The 17,986-nt window shown below is 50.5% G+C and overlaps 1 protein-coding gene across 7 annotated transcripts in view; it reads left to right on the top strand.

Annotated features, from left to right (window-relative positions):
- The window catches only part of Tafa5 (TAFA chemokine like family member 5), a 212,607-nt gene that overhangs the window by 173,050 nt on the left and 21,571 nt on the right, over positions 1–17,986 (top strand). For 5 of the 7 annotated variants that reach the window (XM_028878167.1, XM_028878169.2, XM_028878164.2 and 2 more), the window contains exon 3: positions 7,154–7,281. The exons of the other annotated variants lie outside the window; for them this stretch is intronic. In XM_028878167.1, the coding sequence (XP_028734000.1) occupies positions 7,154–7,281 (128 nt within the window). The remainder of the gene's footprint in view (positions 1–7,153; positions 7,282–17,986) is intronic. 7 annotated transcript variants of the gene reach the window in all.

The following is a 17,986-nucleotide window of genomic DNA, read 5'->3' as shown; positions in this document are numbered from 1 at the left end:
TTCAGGAGTTTGACTGCAGACAATGGGTCTCACAGCTGGGCAGTTACCAAGTGTTGTTCATAGGGGTATCAGGTTGCCATGCAGTTGAGGAGTAACCCCAGGCCTGGGGCTGTAACATACCTTGCCAAGCCTTGCCTGAAGTGCAGAAAGCAAGGTCTACTTATGACTTGATCTCCCCAAACATAGTGTATCATCATGGGCTCCTGTGCTTACAGAAAGTTATACAGTACCCTCGTTGGTTGCAGGAGTGAGCTTGCCAGCTCCACTTTCCTGGGAGCATCAAAGATGTGCCTGAGCTGGCACAACAGAGGACTCGACCAGGGAAGTGAGGAATATTAGATGGCTTTGGGTTTATTTTAGCAAAAAGAATATAAAATCATTTTATAGCAAAGTGAACTAAGGTGACTGGCTGCCCCTGCTGGAAGTCACATGGTGGTGTATGACAGTCGTGCCAAGAAGGTCCACAGATTGGGCCAGACAGAAACGTATCTGCTCTTTGCACAGGGGACAGACCTGTTGCTCTGAGGTCCTCCCAGCCTGACCTATCGGCACAAGAGAGCCTGGGCCCTCTAGCCCACAAGCCCTCTTTTTCTGAGCACCACCCTGTGGAGAGCATTCATTCCCCTCAGATCTGTTTCTCCCCCTGACTTTGTGGTCCATTGTCCAAACTCTATCCTCTGCCTGAGTTTTTGCCAGCTAAACAGCTGCTTTCAACTCCATGTAAGGTTGCCGGGCTGTGGCAGATTGCCCAGGAGCCTTCAGGACCTGTGATCCTTCCTAGTCCCGAAAGGCCCCAGGCCCCTATACCTTTGCATTGTTCTCTGCATTCTGCCCACAGGGTTCTTATTCTTCACCTGTCAGACCAGGGTCTGGGCTCCAGCAGCTGCTTCCTTCTGGGTCTTGGGACATCTGGGACAAGATTCTGTCTCATGCCAGCCAATGTGCCCATAAGAGAGGCGTAGTGAAGGGAGCAAGCTGCTCCACTGTCCTCAGAACACTGCTGGTATGGGTCTGTGTGGAACTGTGTGTGTGTGTGGGGGGGTTATAGGTGTGAGTTTTTGCACTCCTTGAGATGTGCATGTGAGTGGCATGTGTGTGTGCTCTTTATTTGCTTATGTGTGATAGAGATGTGTGCGGTGTGCATGTGAACAGCATGTTGTAGTGCAGGTGTGTGCAGCCCTATGGTATGGGCATTTGGATGTTGCTGTGTGTGTGTGTGTGTGTGTGTGTGTGTGTGTGTGTGTGTGTGTGTGCTGGGGATGGATATGCTATCTACACAAATGTGTATGTGTGTGATGCAGACAGTTACTGTGGAGAGGAACTATTCGCAGTCCACCATGCTACCTTTGGCGAAGCATGTATGTGGAGTTGCTTGTGGCAATGTCTCTGGGTCCTACTCTGCAGCCCTGTGGAAGACTCGGGCTCTGGAATGTTCTTCTCCCTTTCAAGTGCAGCCCCTTCTTCTTCCCAAGCTGGAGCTCACATACTTGCTCTTTCTTCATCTTTTTAGACTATCCACTTTCTTCCAGGCACCTGGGATACATGAGACCCCATTTCCTGTCTGCCACAGGCCAAGGGACCCCCATGGTCATCATATGTTCAGGCTGTGGCAGCTGTCTACCCAAACTTGGGCCACTGGCCACCTCAGGAGTGCCCTTCAGCCCCTGTGCTGAGACGCATTGTGCCAGCAGGGCCAGAGAAGGACCAGTTCAGCCCATGCTCTGGGTGAGATGAAGTTGTGAAGTGGCAGCATGAAAGGCCCCTTTGTCCCGAGGATGTGGTAGCCCGGTGCTGGCCCGGCACTGTGTCTCCCACTGCCTCCAGCAGGAAGTAGGCTGGGCTGGGTGAGCTGAGTTCCAGCAAGCAAACAAAAGGACCTGTGTGTGCAGTGCTGTTCCAGTGTCCTCGGGGGCTCGGTCCCTGGGTATGCCCAGGCTCTGTTTGTCTGTGTGCTGCTACAGACCAGCCCACAACACGGCCTGGCTGTGTGTGCTTGTGTCCTTGCACACACACGTGTGGGTATGCATATGTGTGGATATGTACATGCATGAGTATTCATAGAGTGCATACATACGTGTGGGTGCATGCGTGTGTGACATGTGTGGTGTCTGAGTGTGCGTATATACTTACAGTGTACATTGTGTAGTGGTATGTGCATCTGTGTACCTCTTGTTTGTGCATGTGTAGATATGCCGTGTTTGAGATGCACGGTGCGTATATCTGTGTGAATGTGTGCTTGTGTATGTGCACAGAGTGCATGTGTAAGCATATTTGTGTACCCGTGTGCACTTGTACATGATATATGTATACATGTGTAGTGTGGTGTATACACATGTGTGTGTTTATGTATGTGTTAGGTATCTACCTGTGTAAATGTATATATGTCATTATTTACATGTGTATTTGTGGTATGTGTATGTGAGGATTTATACATGTATGTACAGTGTGTGACTATGTATGTGTGATGCAGGTACATGTGGGTAGGTGTCCTAGGTTTGCACATCTGAGTACATATATGAATGCATACTCTGCTTGCATGTATATCCACATAGATTGCTTTATGTTGCATGATGTTGTGCTTACACCATGTGGGGTATGTGCCATGTGCTTATGTTTGTGTTCATGTATTCTGTATGCACACCCGTGTTTGCACACAGGTGTGTTCATGAGGATGTGTATGTCATGTGGTCTGGACAAGTACTCTGTTCCCTCCCATATCCTAAGGCCAGTAGGACCTGGTCACTCCCTTCCTGGCCTGTGCACATCTGTGTATGTTGTCTTGCTGTGTATGGGCTTTCCCCAGTGACAGAAGACTGCATCCCTCATCCCACTTCTCACAAAGTGTTCACGGGTGGAGGAGGCTCAGGAGCCCCATGTGTGTTGCAGGAAGGTGGCCTTGATACAAGATAGGATGGGACCTGTACTCAGATCCGGCTTCCTTTAGCCCACCAACCGTTTTCTGCTCCCAAATCCCACCCATTCTTGGTATGGCCTGCAGACAGGCAGGCTAGGGCTGGCTGATGGTGCTGCCACCCTCCCCTAGCCAGTCCATACCGAGTGCACCCAGGGCCCTGCCCTGGGTGAGGTATATGTTGACCTTTGATCTTGCTGTCCTCCTCCTAGCTGGAGCCTTCCTCTTCCTACACAACCCAGTCCTTTTCTTGGCCTGTTAGGCAGGCAGAGACTGTGTGAGCGGGACTGTGGCTCACTAACGTGCACACCCTCTGAGCTGCTTATCGGGACAGGTTTGTGCATGCAAGGAAACTTCTCATGGCCATGTTTGAATCTATCCCTTGTATCCCTCGGTGGCTGAAGGCAGAGAGAGAGGAAGAAGGAGGGAGGGAGGGAGGGAGGGAGGGAGGGAGGGAGGGAGGGAGAGAGAGAGAGAGAGAGAGAGAGAGAGAGAGAGAGAGAGAGAGAGTTCAACTTGTTGAGAGAAAGTTCTCAGGCATTGCAAACAGGAGTTTGGGGGCTGAGGTGTGGGTGTGGATCCCCAGGCAGCTGATTTGAGGCTTTCAGGCTTATATTTGTTGGCGACTGAGACGGTTTCCATACCATCTTTTGCTGTCACCAGAAATGACACATCGGGGCTGGGAGAAGCAGCTGCTGGTGACTTTGCACAAATAATGAACAGCCAGGGACAGATGTGTGACACAAGCCAACTCTGTTTGCCCACCAGCCACCTGTGCTGTGATTAGTGGGAGCCCAGGAGAGTGGCTTGGGCCTGATGCCTGGCTCTTTGGAATGTCCTCAGCCTGAGAATACCCATGGCCTGGGAGGGGCAGTCTCAGCCTGGGGCAGCCATTGTTCTTGAAGCTATTGCCCAGGAAGCCAAATGGTTTTCTCCCAGATCCTTGAAGGAGCAGCTGCCTACATGGTCTCTTCTTCACGGGGACTCCGTAACTGACTTCAGATAAGTGTGGGACAAACCTCACTCCATCAGTTTAGGCTTCCATAGCAGAATGCCTCACAGGTGGCCTAGTGGCTTAACATTAACTCTGGGAATGACAAGTTCAAGGCCACAGTGCTGGCAGGGCCGGTTTCTGGCTCGCAGATGTCTGAGTCCTTCTTGCTGTGTCCTCACAGGTGGTGTGTTGTGAAGTGGGGAGAGAAGAGGGTGTAACTTTGGGTCCCCCATAAGACCACTAATCCTTTCAGATCAAAACTCATACTTGTGGTCTAGCTTGAATTCAAGAATTACTTTCTTAAGGTCCTATCTCTAAATATGCGGGTCAGGAGTGTAAATGGAGGTGGAGTTTTTTCTGTCCTGACCACTCAGTCCCAAACAAACACACAAAAGCTTATATAATTACAGAATGCTTGGCTGATAGCTCATACTTCTTACTAACTAGCTCTTACATTTAAATTAATCCATTTCTATTAATCTATGTATTGCTACGTGGCCTGTGGCTTTACTGGTCCTCTAGCATCTTGCTTCTTGGGTGGCATCTCTCTCGACTCTGCCCTTTTTCATTCGAGTCCATGGTTTGATTGTTCCACCTAACCTTATCCTGCCTTGCCATAGGCCAAACAGCTTTATTATCAGCCAATGAGAGTGATACATATTCACAGCATACAGAAGGATCATCCCACAGCACAGGGGCTTCAGCATGCAATTACAGTGTGTCTCTAACAGTAACGTGAAAAGAGCTGGCCTATGATCCTGACTGATGCACAGTCTACTTTGCTGGCAACTGATATGAAGACCCTCATATGGAATGGGATGAGGCAAACAACATATCAATGGTATTCTCTACTGTATCACACTTACAAAGCTCCTGTCTCCTCTGCTGGATGTACTTCATCATAGAGCCCCTCCTGGTATGTCAAGCCTGCTAAGAAGTGTCCATTAATCCAGCTAGGATACCCACCTTCATGTCTTCCAAACTATCCCAGGTCCTCCAGACCCATGCTCCTTGTAGTGACCCTGGGGCCCAGCCTTTACTGTGTGAGCTCTATCCTGTGTCTTTGCCACCCATTGCCTACATTTGTACAGAAACATCACTGCCTCCAGAGCCAGTTCTCTGGTCCTATGCAAACGGTAACTATAGGATTGCTTGTTCAAAATCAAGATGTCAAGGAATGGGCAGCAGAGCATTGCCAGTTGTACCCTTCCTCTGCCGGGTCATGGGCACATACTGTCTCAAGGCAGTGAAGCCCGCGGATCACCCAGCCAAAGGACTGTGTCTCAGCACACTCCACCCAAGCTCATATGTCCTTGCAGAGCTGTTTACTTGCCAGTCACCACTCACTGGGAGAAATTGTAGTGTACATTTTCTGTGGAATTGTACTTCTAGTTTAAGCAAATCTGAAGTCCTCTTGCTTCAATATTTTTTTAATAGTGAAGTGGAAAAGAAAGCTTAGGAAAAGGGAGGAAGCCTAGGAGTTGGAAAGGTTGTGGTATGGGACCAGGGATGGAGCTGAGTTGGGTGAAGGCTGTAGTCCCCTCTTTCCTGGGATGGAAAGGTCTCTGTAGCTGTGTCTTGTGAAGGGGACAGAGAGGGACTCTCTAACAGGGTTGGCCAATCCTGAGGCTCAACCACCAGCTCTTTGCACCTGCTGGGCCATGGGGCCAATCAGAGTGTGGCAGTGCTTCAGAAAGGAGCACAAGTAAAAAAAAATTGGTGCTTCTCCATGTGTACATCCTAGATGTCCAAAGGAAATGAATTCAAGCCCATACTTGAGGCAGTGACATCTGCATGGGTGAGCAGTTAGTCCATGCTAGACCCTTCCTGTATGGGGAGAGGTGTATCACACATGGAGGTCACAGAACAGGCATGTAACAGAGGCGTAACCCTATTCTTTGTCTGGCCTTTTGTGACTTTGACCCCAAAGGTTTTTGTGATTTTTTGGTTTGTTTGTTTCTTTTTCATGAAAGATTCTAAGTGTCCTCCAGTCTCTGATGTTGGGGTTAAAGTTGGGTGTGGAATCCTGCATAACTGAGTCTTCCAACAGTGCCCAAGTGTGCTAATGTCTAACTTGACCACCTGTGTTTATCACTCCCTCACTGCTGTGATGAAATACCTAGAAGAAATAGGATGAAGAGTTGATTTCTGCTCTTGGTTTCAGGGGTCTTAGGCCACACTTGCATGGCTCACACCAGGAGGTAGACACAAAATGCTCATTCTAGCCTGGCTTTCTCCTTCTTTGCTCTGCTCAGGTGGTGGTTGCTCAGCCCTGGATGGTGCTGCCTGTGTCCAGGGTAGGTCACCCCCCTTTGCCTAACCCTTTCTGGAAAAGTTCTCACAGACACCCATGGGTGTGCTCCACCATCTCCTAGGTGATCCTAAATCCCATCGCGTTGAGCATGACTGACCTTCTCAAAGACTTAGCTTTTACTTGGACCATAAGTCTTGTTTATGGGTCTCTTGAGTGAAGCAACAATAGCAAGAATTGCCTCAGGAAGGAGGTTAGCAAGGTGAATGGGTCATAGAAGATTCTGGTAATAAGAATACTAACTCCATTATGGACCTCTTCCTCAGAGGCTTCTCACAGCCTTCCTGTCTACCAGGCATGACCACCAATCCTGGGTGGGTTTCCAAGGAAGGAGACGGGTGGTTTTCTTCTGTGTAGAATGTGACATCCTTGTTCTGATGAACACCATGACACCTCTTCACTCACTTCCAGCTCTTCACTAGAACACTGCCCTGCAGGCTCCAGGGCTCAAGACAGAGACTCAGGCCTGCCAGCCTCAGAGGCCTGAGTCAGGCCAGTGTCTGTAGATGAGAGGCGGTTGGGGGTCATGGTCTCTATAGAATTGCTGACTTCCTGCCAGGCAGGCCTCACTCCTGACACTGAATCCTCGTCCCAGCCAAGCTGTCCCATGGACAACCACTTCGATAGACCTAAGACATGCCCTATCAGTTTCTGACAGAGCAAAGAGTGAGACTTTCACCCCTCAGGAAGGGGAATGACGCTGTTTTGAAGATGTTCTAACACCCACAGTGACTACTTGCTGTTGGAGGCTAATGATAGAACACCCAGGAGAGGCAGTATGTGGCCCGCCCCCATGCAGAATGTCTCTGAATGGCACGATACCTGCTCACTGGGCTACCCACCGTGCCAGGCCCAGCTTTAGGGTGCAGCCATTCCACTCAGTGAGGCCTGTGTGTTGGGAGCAGCACACTGACCAGCTCTCTCCTCTCTCCCACAGCACGAATTATCAAGACAAAGCAGTGGTGTGACATGCTCCCTTGCCTGGAGGGGGAAGGCTGCGACTTGTTAATCAACCGGTCAGGCTGGACTTGCACACAGCCCGGAGGGCGGATAAAGACCACCACGGTATGTGGCCCCTTTCCTTTCTCGTGGGCATGTTGGGGAGAAGTGAGCAGACACCACAGCCCATTGATGGATGTAGATTCTGTGGGATGGAGCAGGGACAGGTAGCAGCTGGTATCTCCAACCCGGTTACAGCATCTCCTCACCCTCTGGCATTAAGTCCCAGAGAGCCTGTGCCTAATCAGTTGGCCTTTGGGTGCCCAGGGACTGAGCCACAAACAGAACTACATAGATTGGTCCGCTGAGTCGGTCATCTCGGAAGTGAAGCTAATACAATGCATTTTGCTGGCACTGAGGCTGCTTGGTTTTGTAGGGGAGGTGTAGGGGTACATCAGTCACCTCAAAACCTGAGGCCAAGTTTCTGTACCCTACCTGAGGCCAAGGGGGCCATCCAGATTCACGCCAAGGGAGGGAGCTGCACATGGTTCTGCTGCTGCCCTAGATTTCATCTGGTGACTGCTAACAGACCCCGAGAGTTCCCAATACCCCACCTTCCTCATCCTATGGAGCAGGCCACACTGAGTCTTTCTGGAGGCCATGACTGTCTTGATCTCCAGAACCACTCCACCCACAGGTGGTTGAGTGCACAGGACTCTAGGATGTTCTTTGATTTTTTTTCTTTTCTTGTTGTCAATGCTTTGAAATTTCTGAGGTGTTATGGCTCCACACACTGCCTGGGCACTGCAGACAGTTATCCTCTGTGATATGAGAGGTGAAAAGACCTTGGGCAAGACGGGTTAAGCCTCCTTGGGCTGGTGACTGTTCCCTTAGCACTGGCTTCTTTGAGAACATGCAGAGGCTGAGACAAGTCCAGGGTCAGTGCGGGAACCTGTTGGGCTGTTGAGTGGATGCAGACGCAAGCACGCTGTGAAGAGCCTTAGGCTCTGAGGAGCCTGGAGAGATGCATGGAGGGGGGAACCACAGGTATAGGATGTTCTGTGTCTGCCTCTGCCCTGTGCTCAGCACAAGTGCAGGTTGACCTTTTGAGCTCCCAAGAACCCCGCCCCCAGGCAGGGGCCACAGATAGGTGTGAGAGATGACAGATAGTGATGAGCTCCATCACCCATAACCATGCAGAGGTCTGCTGATGGCTTTCCCAATGCCACATAGTGGCCTCCTGTAGAAGGTCCAGCCTTCCCATCCACACCCCAGGCTTTGAACCACTTGGGTAAGTGCTATAATGGTGAAAACTGTCACCAAGAAAGGAGTCATATATTCATAGTCACCCATGATTCAAAGGAGAGTCATGGCAAGGTGAGAGGGTCTTAACTCCCAGGCCTGTGTCCTTTTGGGGACCAGAGGTAGCCCTAGGCTTGATTCCCTACTTGCTGGGGTCACATTTGGAAGGGATGGGCAAGTAAGGGCAGTGTGTAATTGCAATTGGACACCACAGTGGACTGAGTGGGTGTGAGGGCCCCCTGAGCCAGCTTTACCTCTTCCAGAGACAAGAAAGGAGCTTGACCAGCTCTGCAGTCTAGTCTACGTAGTGTCCTTGAGTTCAAAAGGATGAGACCTGACTCCCATTGGAACCTCTAGCCTAAGGTGACATGTTTGTAAGTGTCTAAAATGTTGGTTCTCAAGCCAGATACTAAGAAACCACAATTTAAAGTCCCTACTATGCATTTATATCATGGCCTCTTATAGAGTAAATTAGTAGCATAGGTTTCACATGTCGCCATAAATTGTTTTTTCCAAGATGACAGTCTTGTCGCCCATTACCTCTAAGAGGCCTGGAGACCGTGTAGTGGCTGTAATTCCTTTCCAGTGTCACTCATCCCAGATAGGGCCTTCGTTCAGCCAAGACCCCTCTCCACTCTGTACCCCGATTATGCCAACTCTGCATCCAAACTCCACTGTGACACCCTAACCCTGGCACAATGTCACTTGCTGATTATATCTCTGTGTGTGTCACCAGAATGGGAGCTGCTCAGGGGCAGGTCACTGGGCCTGGGGATCCCGTAGCCTGTCCCCTCATGGGGCCTCCTAAGTATGTGTGATAAATGGATCCATTGATTAGCCCAATGCAGACCCCCAGATACATGCTGATGTTCGCATTTCTGGAATCACTGCGTCTCAAAAGCGTGGGTCACCACCCCATTAGTGGGTCATGAAATTAATTTACTGGCTCATGATCAGCCTGTAAAAAGTGGACGAAAGGTCATAAAAATACTAGAGTGCCTCTCGGGTCACTGGGATGAGTGCCACTTAGAGCAGCATGGGCATAGTGGTGATGTGCGAGATGCGAGTGTCGCTGTGCAAAGTGGGAAGTCCATGGCCCTGACGACTTGGAGACAAATGAGGCTCTGGGCTAGCTTTGTTAAGGGTTGCCGCTGAAGTTACCCCTTAAACTTTGCTTTGTGAGCATGCATCAGCACTGAGCCAGGTGACTAGTGAACGCTGAAGGTTCTCCTTGGGCATGGAAGCAGCACCCTTTCTAGTACCCATCCATGATGCATCGTTTTTTTAGAGATGGTGCAAGGGGTGGAATCCCCTTCCTCTGCTGCAGCCCCTGGGCTCTTGGTTTTCACTAGCCCTGACAGCAGGACTTACAGGGGACCTAAATGAAAAGGGCTAGAGGATCCCAGGTGGGGACTGCGGTCCCTCATAGCAGGCCAGGAATGGATCCCAGAGCAGATGTTGGCTGGCTACGGCTGCGCTGCGCACTGCACATGTTAGTGGCTTTCGCAGATATTCTAATCAGTGTTTACTCTGCGTTTCTGTAATGTTTATGAATTGCAAGATGCTCAACGGTGAGCCATACCGTTCCCTAAATCAGAATAAACCAGATGGACTGGAATCCAATTAGCTATTAAGCACCACATTTTAATTCTGTATGTTTGTGGGGGTGGGGGATGCTTAGGGAGGGCTTCCTGGGAGTCCTGCTTAGGAGTTAGCACTTACACGGTAGTGTATACACCAGAGGACATAGACTCAGAGATGTCCAGGCGCCAGCTGAAGGAACACATGTGAGGGTGAATGTCTGACCTCTGCACCCAGTGTTTTGGGGGCCTCTATTACAGGCAGATGTAGAGTCCACTCAAGCAGCCACTCTGAGCGGCAGTTCCTCTCAGCTTACCTGACACTGCCTGCTAATTCGAGCTGGGTAGCCCGTGCCTGGACCCACTGGGGCATCTGGAAGTCAAGAGCACTGAGCACAGTCACATCCCCGAAGAACACAACTGTGGCTGGTCTGCTTCTCAGCCATCCTAGCCTCATCTTCTGTCCAAGAGAGCTGGCCTGGAGCAGGGAGGGCCCTTCAGGTGCACAGCTGGCTGTTGAGTGGACTCTACCCATTCCATTCAGGACTCTGCAACTACAGCTTCCTGCCGGCTTGGAAGTGGGAAACCGGTTGACCTCAAGAGCTTCTGCAGGTCGGGCTGGAACCTGGAGGTCTCCATCATGAAATTCTGAAGGCTGTGTGTGGTCTGATGGCCGTACCAAAAAAAATTCATAGAAAGCTGGACTGGGCTCCTTCCAGGAATCAACATGGGTCCCTGAATGGCTAGCTGTGTGCCAAGCCACAAGTGTGCCTAGGTTCCCACCAGTGTTGGGGAATCACGACTTCACAGAAGAATGGAGCACCTCCAGGCACCCCCGTATTGGGCCAACAAACCTCAAAGGGGCCTTTGTGGAAACTTACCAAATGCAAGTCTCAGCCCCCAGCTAAAAAGGACCAGATCCCTGTGCTGCCTACCAGCCTTCTGGAGACCCCTGTGAGGAGACAGAGATGTGACAGCATGTGTCTAGGAGGGGACTAGTGGTGGCTGTAGCAGAAGAGAAGGGCTGAAGAAGCTTCAGACTCCAGAGAGATAGCACATTGGTAAAGTGCTTGCCACAGAAGCATAAGGACCCAAGTTCTCCTCCAACCATCCATATAAAAAGCTGGATGCGGAGGCATGCATTTGTAATTTCCGGCCCAAGGAAGGCAGAGACAGTATTTTGGGTTTGACAGCCAGCCAGACGGGCTTGATCCAAGGTCCCAGTGTAAAGGGCATCTGAGGGGTGACACAGGGGCAATCCCTCTGCCCCAATGCACACTTGTATACACACACACACACACACACACACACACACACACAATTTGCAAAACTGGAAGGTGTGTGTTTCCCATGTGAGGCCACTTACCAAAGCCCAAGGATGAATAGAGAGCTCCATCCTGGAACTCCAAATGAGATGTGATGTAGTGCGAGTTCGCCAATATCTGTTTCCAGGTGTTTATTATTAAGACCAACTAGAATTCTTGCTACAATATGAGGCCCTGGTAGATGGGGGAAACAATCTCAATTTCAGAAGGATGAAATCAGTCCCACACTGTCCTGTCTTGACACTGGTTAGATTTATTTGGTCTAAAGGGGAGTCTCAGTTGAGAGAATGCTTTCCTAAGTCTGTAGTGCATTTTCTTAATTAGTGATTGATGTGGGAGGGTCCGGCCCATTGTAGGCTGTATGGCCCCTGGTCATATATATGGTCCTGAGCACTGTAAGAAAGCAGGCTGAGCAAGTCATGGGGAACAAGGAAGTAGTAGCATTCCTGCTCCATGACCTCTGCAGCAGTTCCTGCCTGTGGCTTCCTGCCTTGAGTTCTTAGCCTGATTTCCTTCAATGATAGACTGTTTTCTGAAGTATATGGTGAAATAATTCCTTTCCCTTCCCAAGTTGCTTTTGGTCATGGTATTTATCACAACAATAGAAACCCTAACTAAGACACACAGAGAGACACAAGGGGGGGGTGGCAGACCTCAGAATGCAATGTTGCCTGGGGGACTGCTCAAGCAGGGACTGGCATCCAGGTGCCCCCCAGGCATCCAGGTGCCCCCCCAGCTCAGGTGTTACAGGACACAGGTGCCAGAGACCAGATGTGGCTCTTGACCTCTAGTTCCCTAGCTGCTGGAATGATCTATCCTTGTGGAGGGAGAACAGGCCTTGCTCTGTACCCCTGCCCTCTCACAGCTAGAGATGAAGGAGGCTGGGACCTCAAGGGCATCCCCCAGCAACAGGAGCAATGAACAGGCTCCTGGGTTACACTTATAGTAGGAATCTGGATAAATTCCAAAGGCTTCAATCTGGAAGAAGAAAATGGGATGGTCTTCTAAGAGGTCAAGTGGGAAAATGAATCCCTGGAGATAGAAGAAGCAATCCAGCTCAGCTTCAGCCTGAGTTCATTTGTCCACCATCAGCTCCATCTAGACGGTTCAGTTGCTTACCATGAGAAGCCGTGTGTGTGTGTGTGTGTGTGTGTGTGTGTGTGTGTGTGTGTGTGTGTGTTCAGCTTAGCTTCTAAGGGGTGAGGGCTTAGCTGAATCATCCAGGGGGCAGGCAGGAAAGCATGTCTACCTTGGACCTGCTCCCTCATCCAGCACCCAAGACAGCTGATTTCATAAGGGACCAGGAAAGAGCCTATAGCTGGTTGACTCCTCATAGTAATTCCACACCCGGCTCCCTTCCCGCCTGGTAAGGTCGCTGGAAATCCGGAGGCCTTTTCTGAGACTGACGGCTTGCTGATTGTTAGATGTTCCATTGTTCCCTGGTCCTGGTGGCTGTCACCATATGGTTCTCCTCCTTCTATCTGAAGCTGGGAATCTCTTAAGCCTGTGCAGGCAGGCAGCTCCCTAGCTCTGAAACTCCGAGATGTTGGGGACATGACATGCAGTGGGTCACATCTTTTCTTGACTTAATGTCCTTCATCCTCCCAGAGCATTAAATTCAGTTAATTACACAGAGATGGGACTGGGGAGCACAAGGTTGTTTCCCCCACCCCGCCCCACGTTACCTGTGCCAACTACCACTGAGCCACTCCCCATGAAATTGACATCTTTGGCTCCAGAAGCATGGCAAGCCAACCTGGGCTCTCATGCCAGGTGTCCTCTGAGTTAGTCCTGATTCCCAATGACACCTGGTCTCTCGAGAAGCCACCTTGGTAGAAAGATGATGCCAGGAGATATGTACGGGGTGTGTTTAGCCAGTGATCAACAGAGCAGGCAGGACCCTCGCCAACTTGATCTCTGCCTGGGCAAACGTGCTTGCGGGTAGAAGAGACTTCCTTAGCCCAGATGAGGCGGACCCCCAAAGAGGCACCAGAAACCGTGAGGCTAGGAAGGCAAGGCTGGGGACCTGGAGCCCTCCCTCGGAACACAAAGGGGACGCCACTGGAAAAGAGGTGGCATGTGAGATCACCTCAAGGGACACTTCTCCCCTGTGACAGTCTGACTTAGATAGTGGCTCCAGAGAGGGCGTCACTGTGCCCTCCTGCATCTCACATGGGCAGGAGGAGGGGCTCGTGGTGATGGGCTGCCTTCAGTGACACTGGGGTGTTATTGAGGGGATTCTTTGTTTGAATCCCACATCGGGAGGGAAGTCAGTGAGGCCCCTGCCACGCAGCTGACCTAAGCATTCTGCATTGACCTTCCCTTCTCAAACCTGTGTGGTTCCCAACATCCCTCTAGTTCTGATGCCAGGCCCAGTGGGCACCAACCTGGGAACCAACCCTTAGGATGCAGATCAGCTCTCTTGGCCACCTTGGAGCACACGCCCGCAAGGAGGAACCTAGGCCAAAGGTCAGCGGCTGCTGTCCCCACCTCCACTGTGATCAAAGGGTGCCTGTGGCATCTTGCCAGTGGAGCCTAGACCAGACACACAGGGCAGTAGAAAACCACCGTAGAAGACAAAATACTTGCAGCAGGCAGACTGCCAAAAGGAACGTCGGAGGAGAAAATCCTGCTTTCGACCCTCGAGCTGGGATGGCCTCTCGCCCAGCAGCCCTGCACCTCAGATCGATTTAGATGCTCTCTGGACGTGACGTCCTCCCAAGGACAAAGCAGACTGGATTAAAAAGTCGTGTGAGCACTGAGGCGGGCAGTACAGGCTCAGTCTGCACGCAGGAGCCCGCTGCCTGCACCCTAACCCATCTTTGTTCGGCGCAAGTGATGAAAGACCAGAGTCATTACTTGGATCCATTCTGTGCTCCTCTGAGTCACCCTGTTCATCACCACAGTAATAGCTGGACATTTTAATAGATTCCGTGCGTAAACAAAAATGTATATGGCAGTGCTGCATCAAGTAGTATTGTAAGCAGAGGCATTCTTCATGCTCTTGGTGGATATGAGCCCAGAAACAAACAAACAAAAAAAATTGGTTTGACCAAGCTACATTATTTCCGTCGGCATTTTTCAGAAGGAGAGGCACTCCTGCTGGTCCCTCTTTTCTGTAATTGGTCTGCATTCATCTCAATTTTCCTTAAAGCGTTTGTTCTTTGAATTGTTTTAAATACATAAATGGCAAAGGGTGGAAACTGGGGGAAACGGGCCCAGTGGGGAGTGGGAGACAGGGCCGGTCCTATAAGACAGGTGGGTGTGGGGTGAGCCACTGACACAGGAAGGGCACTCCTCCTGATAGAGGAGGTGACCAGCAGCCGGGCCAGTACCGAGCATGCCTGAAGGCGGCACCAGAATGGCTAAGGGGTCCAGTGAGGTAAAAGATGAGGGTTCAGGGTCTGTGTAAGGTTGTGTTCCCAAAGTGTCGCCTAGGAAATCTAGCTCCGGCCCCTGTGAAACTGGGTCACATGCTCACCCTCTCCATGTCTCCCTGACTGTCTCCCTCTCTGTCCCTTGGCATACTGGTTGCACGTGGGAGGCTAAGGTGTAGGTCTGAAGCGTATGGTCCCCTATGTTAAAGACGGTGTGGAAACCCTCACAGCTCTGTACAGGGATCGGTCTTTGACGTTCAGTGGACACACTTGACTATCTTGGTGCCTAGTGCACTGCTTAGAACATAGCTAAGGTGGCACCTGTTTCCGGTGCTGAAATACTTGTGCCACATAGACACAGCTGAGAGAGACAGAGGGCCTCCTGACCAGACGGTCCTTTACCCATGGAGGCTGATAAGGAGACACCACCAACTGTGAGATCTTGCTATTGTAGCAGTGGCACCTCCTTAGACCTCATCCTTCCAGCCTTCCGAGCACTTACTATTTTTACTCTAACCTTGGAAAAGGTGAGGCACCTGATTGTAAACTCTTTTCAGGCCCCCATGTCCTGAGCAACCCTCTTCCATGGCCTAAATGCCCTCTAGACTTGAAGAAGGCTGCTTGTGGGAGGCAGGTTATGGAATGTTCCAGAAAGTTGCATTAGAGACCTATGAGAAGGCCCTAGAGTCACCCCTGAAGTGGAACCCAGAGTGGTCAACTTCGATACAGCCCTTCTAGCTGCCCTGTGTCTGCTTTCACCAGGAAAGGGCCAAACACCACCTTGACAGGTAATGTTGCCAGAGTGTTCCAAGTGTGTTTCTCTGTGTTGGTTTAATTTGGCCTTAGACTCTCAGGTAAAAGTAGTGTTGTTTTTATTAAGGACAGAAGTAAATACAGGTCTCAGCTATATCAGAAATAGTGGGCTATACTGAGTGTAAAGCTGGAAGATTAGTCAGCATCTGTGTGTTCATCATGGAAGCTGTTGGGGCCAGAACCCTCATTAGTTCTGTCCCTGAACCAGGCTATCCCTTAGTCCCAGGCTCCCTGAGTTGGTCCTCATTGTTGGGGTGTACAGATTTGGCTCGCTGTCCTCAGCCAGCTGAGATAGCAATAGGCGAGCAGGAGTGGCTTGGCTGGAAGTGGAACCTTTCCAATGGCCTCTGTGTACTCTAGAGGTAATGAAATGTGAGCCTTTGGCATAGGCATTTGTCTTAGGGTTTCTATGGCTGTCACAAAACACCATGACCAGAAGTCAAGTCAGGGAGGAACGGGTTTATTTGTCTTACACTTCCATCTCTCTGTTCATCATTGAAGGCCATCTGGGCAGGAACTCAACAGGGCAGGAACCTGGAGACAGGAACTGATCCAGAGGCCATGGGAGGGTGCTGCTTACTGGCTTGCTCCCCGTGGCTTGCTCAGCCTGCTTTCTTAGAGAACCCGAGACCACCAGCCCAGGGATGGCACCATCCAATAAGCTAAGCCCTCCCGCATCCATCACTAACTTTTAAAAGTGCCCTACAGCCAGATCTTATGGGAGGGCATTTTCTCAATTGAGGTTACCTCCTATCAGAAAACTTGAGCTTGACATAAAACTCTCCAGCACAGTGTTTGTGAAACAACTATAAAACAAAACAAAACAAAACAAAAAAAATCAAGGAATTTGCGTCTCTAGCCACACTGCTTTAAGTTGCTCTATTAAGCCAGACATTTAGCAGGTGCATCAAGTCCTAGGACAGCATCTACTCTATCACCAGCACCAGCATAGTTGACCCTGCAGATCTGCCATCAGGTCCCCACAAATGCCCCACCCCCTGCACTAGAGCATAAATCTCAGCCTTAGCCTGCAGCATGCATAATAACACCTAGGCACATCTTGAGAGAAGAGCCCTATTCAAGGACTGATGCATGTTAGCAAGTGAATGTTCTGGGTCAGATCTGATTATGCCTAGCCTAGGAAACTGGCAATTCTTTGTTTCTGAGCAGATGACCTGTGGCAGTCTGTCCTCCTAAACTTTGGCTTTCTTATCTGGAGAAGGAGGGAGGGTGTCCTCAGCTGGATTCCCAGGTTATTGGGGTGAGAAACTAAGGGATGGAGGGAAAAGGCTTCTGAGATACTAGGGGTCTCTGTGGGGAAAGGTTCTTGTCCTTTTACACCCAGCGTATCCTGGGGTACTCACACCCCATTGGCTGTATAGGATAAAGGAGTCTCTTCTGGGGAGTCCTCTCTCTTTAATGTGATAGCATTCATGCAGTGGGAAAGGTCAGGGCACTGCATCTCTCAAGGATGCTGTTTTGATTCTGGTTGGATCTGCTATGTGGAGCCATGGCCTTCAGGTTCTCACCAGGCATGTGGCCAACTGGTGTGTAGGCTTCCAGAGGTGAGGTGGGAGAGAATGGTCTTTTCCTTCATTGCAGGAGAAATATAACTAGTGAGAGGAGAGCTCAGCACCTCTCCCAAGTCCTTGGAGAAGCATCCATGATTTGTAACTTAATTTAGTGGCTGGACGCAACATGCTGGCTTCATCCTCTGCCCAACTTCAAGTTACAGAGGCTATTTGAAATAAGGACTCTCGATATCATTGAGACTCAAGGGCAAGAAGAGAATCCCCATAGAAGATGCTCTTGGCTCCTCAAGAGAGCAAGCAGCCCATGTCACCTCTGAACCCTGATTTGACTATGAGTCACTGTGCAAAAAATCCTAGGACATCTTCCTCTTCGTGGGCTTGGCGTCAAGACATGTGGTGACGGTGATGGTGGGAGCACAGGAAGGCAGAGGGCGTTTTGCAGGGATGCTTCCTGCAAGAGGGGCAATGGCGGGGCTCAAGGCTGGCAAAGCTTACTTGATAGACAGCATCCTTTGAGGGGCAGAAGCAAAGAAAGGGCCTAGTTCAGACCCTGCACTCATTCTTTCTGCTTCCTGACCTCTGAAATTACCAAGCTGAGACAGAACCCAAACTTCCAATAGCAAACACCCAGCCCTGAGGCCACCTCTGGCTGGTGGGAGCCTATGGATGGCCACATGAAAATGAGTATTTCTTCACATTTACTGGCACCCAGGTCCAGCCTGGAAGAGGATGGAGCAACCCATATCCCGGGGAGCAGAGAGAGTCTGAAGATTTGATATCCAACCCTGGGCAGCTTTGGTCTCTGCCTGATGAGACCTAGGTCATAGGCTGGACCCTGGAAAAATGAGCACTATCTGTGAGGAAGAGTGTCCTAAAGAGAGGGCCAGGTAGCCCTGGAGCAC

This window comes from Peromyscus leucopus, chromosome 20 (assembly GCF_004664715.2).
Source record: "Peromyscus leucopus breed LL Stock chromosome 20, UCI_PerLeu_2.1, whole genome shotgun sequence".
Taxonomy (NCBI): domain Eukaryota; kingdom Metazoa; phylum Chordata; class Mammalia; order Rodentia; family Cricetidae; genus Peromyscus; species Peromyscus leucopus.
This window is presented reverse-complemented; position numbering and strand designations above follow the sequence as displayed.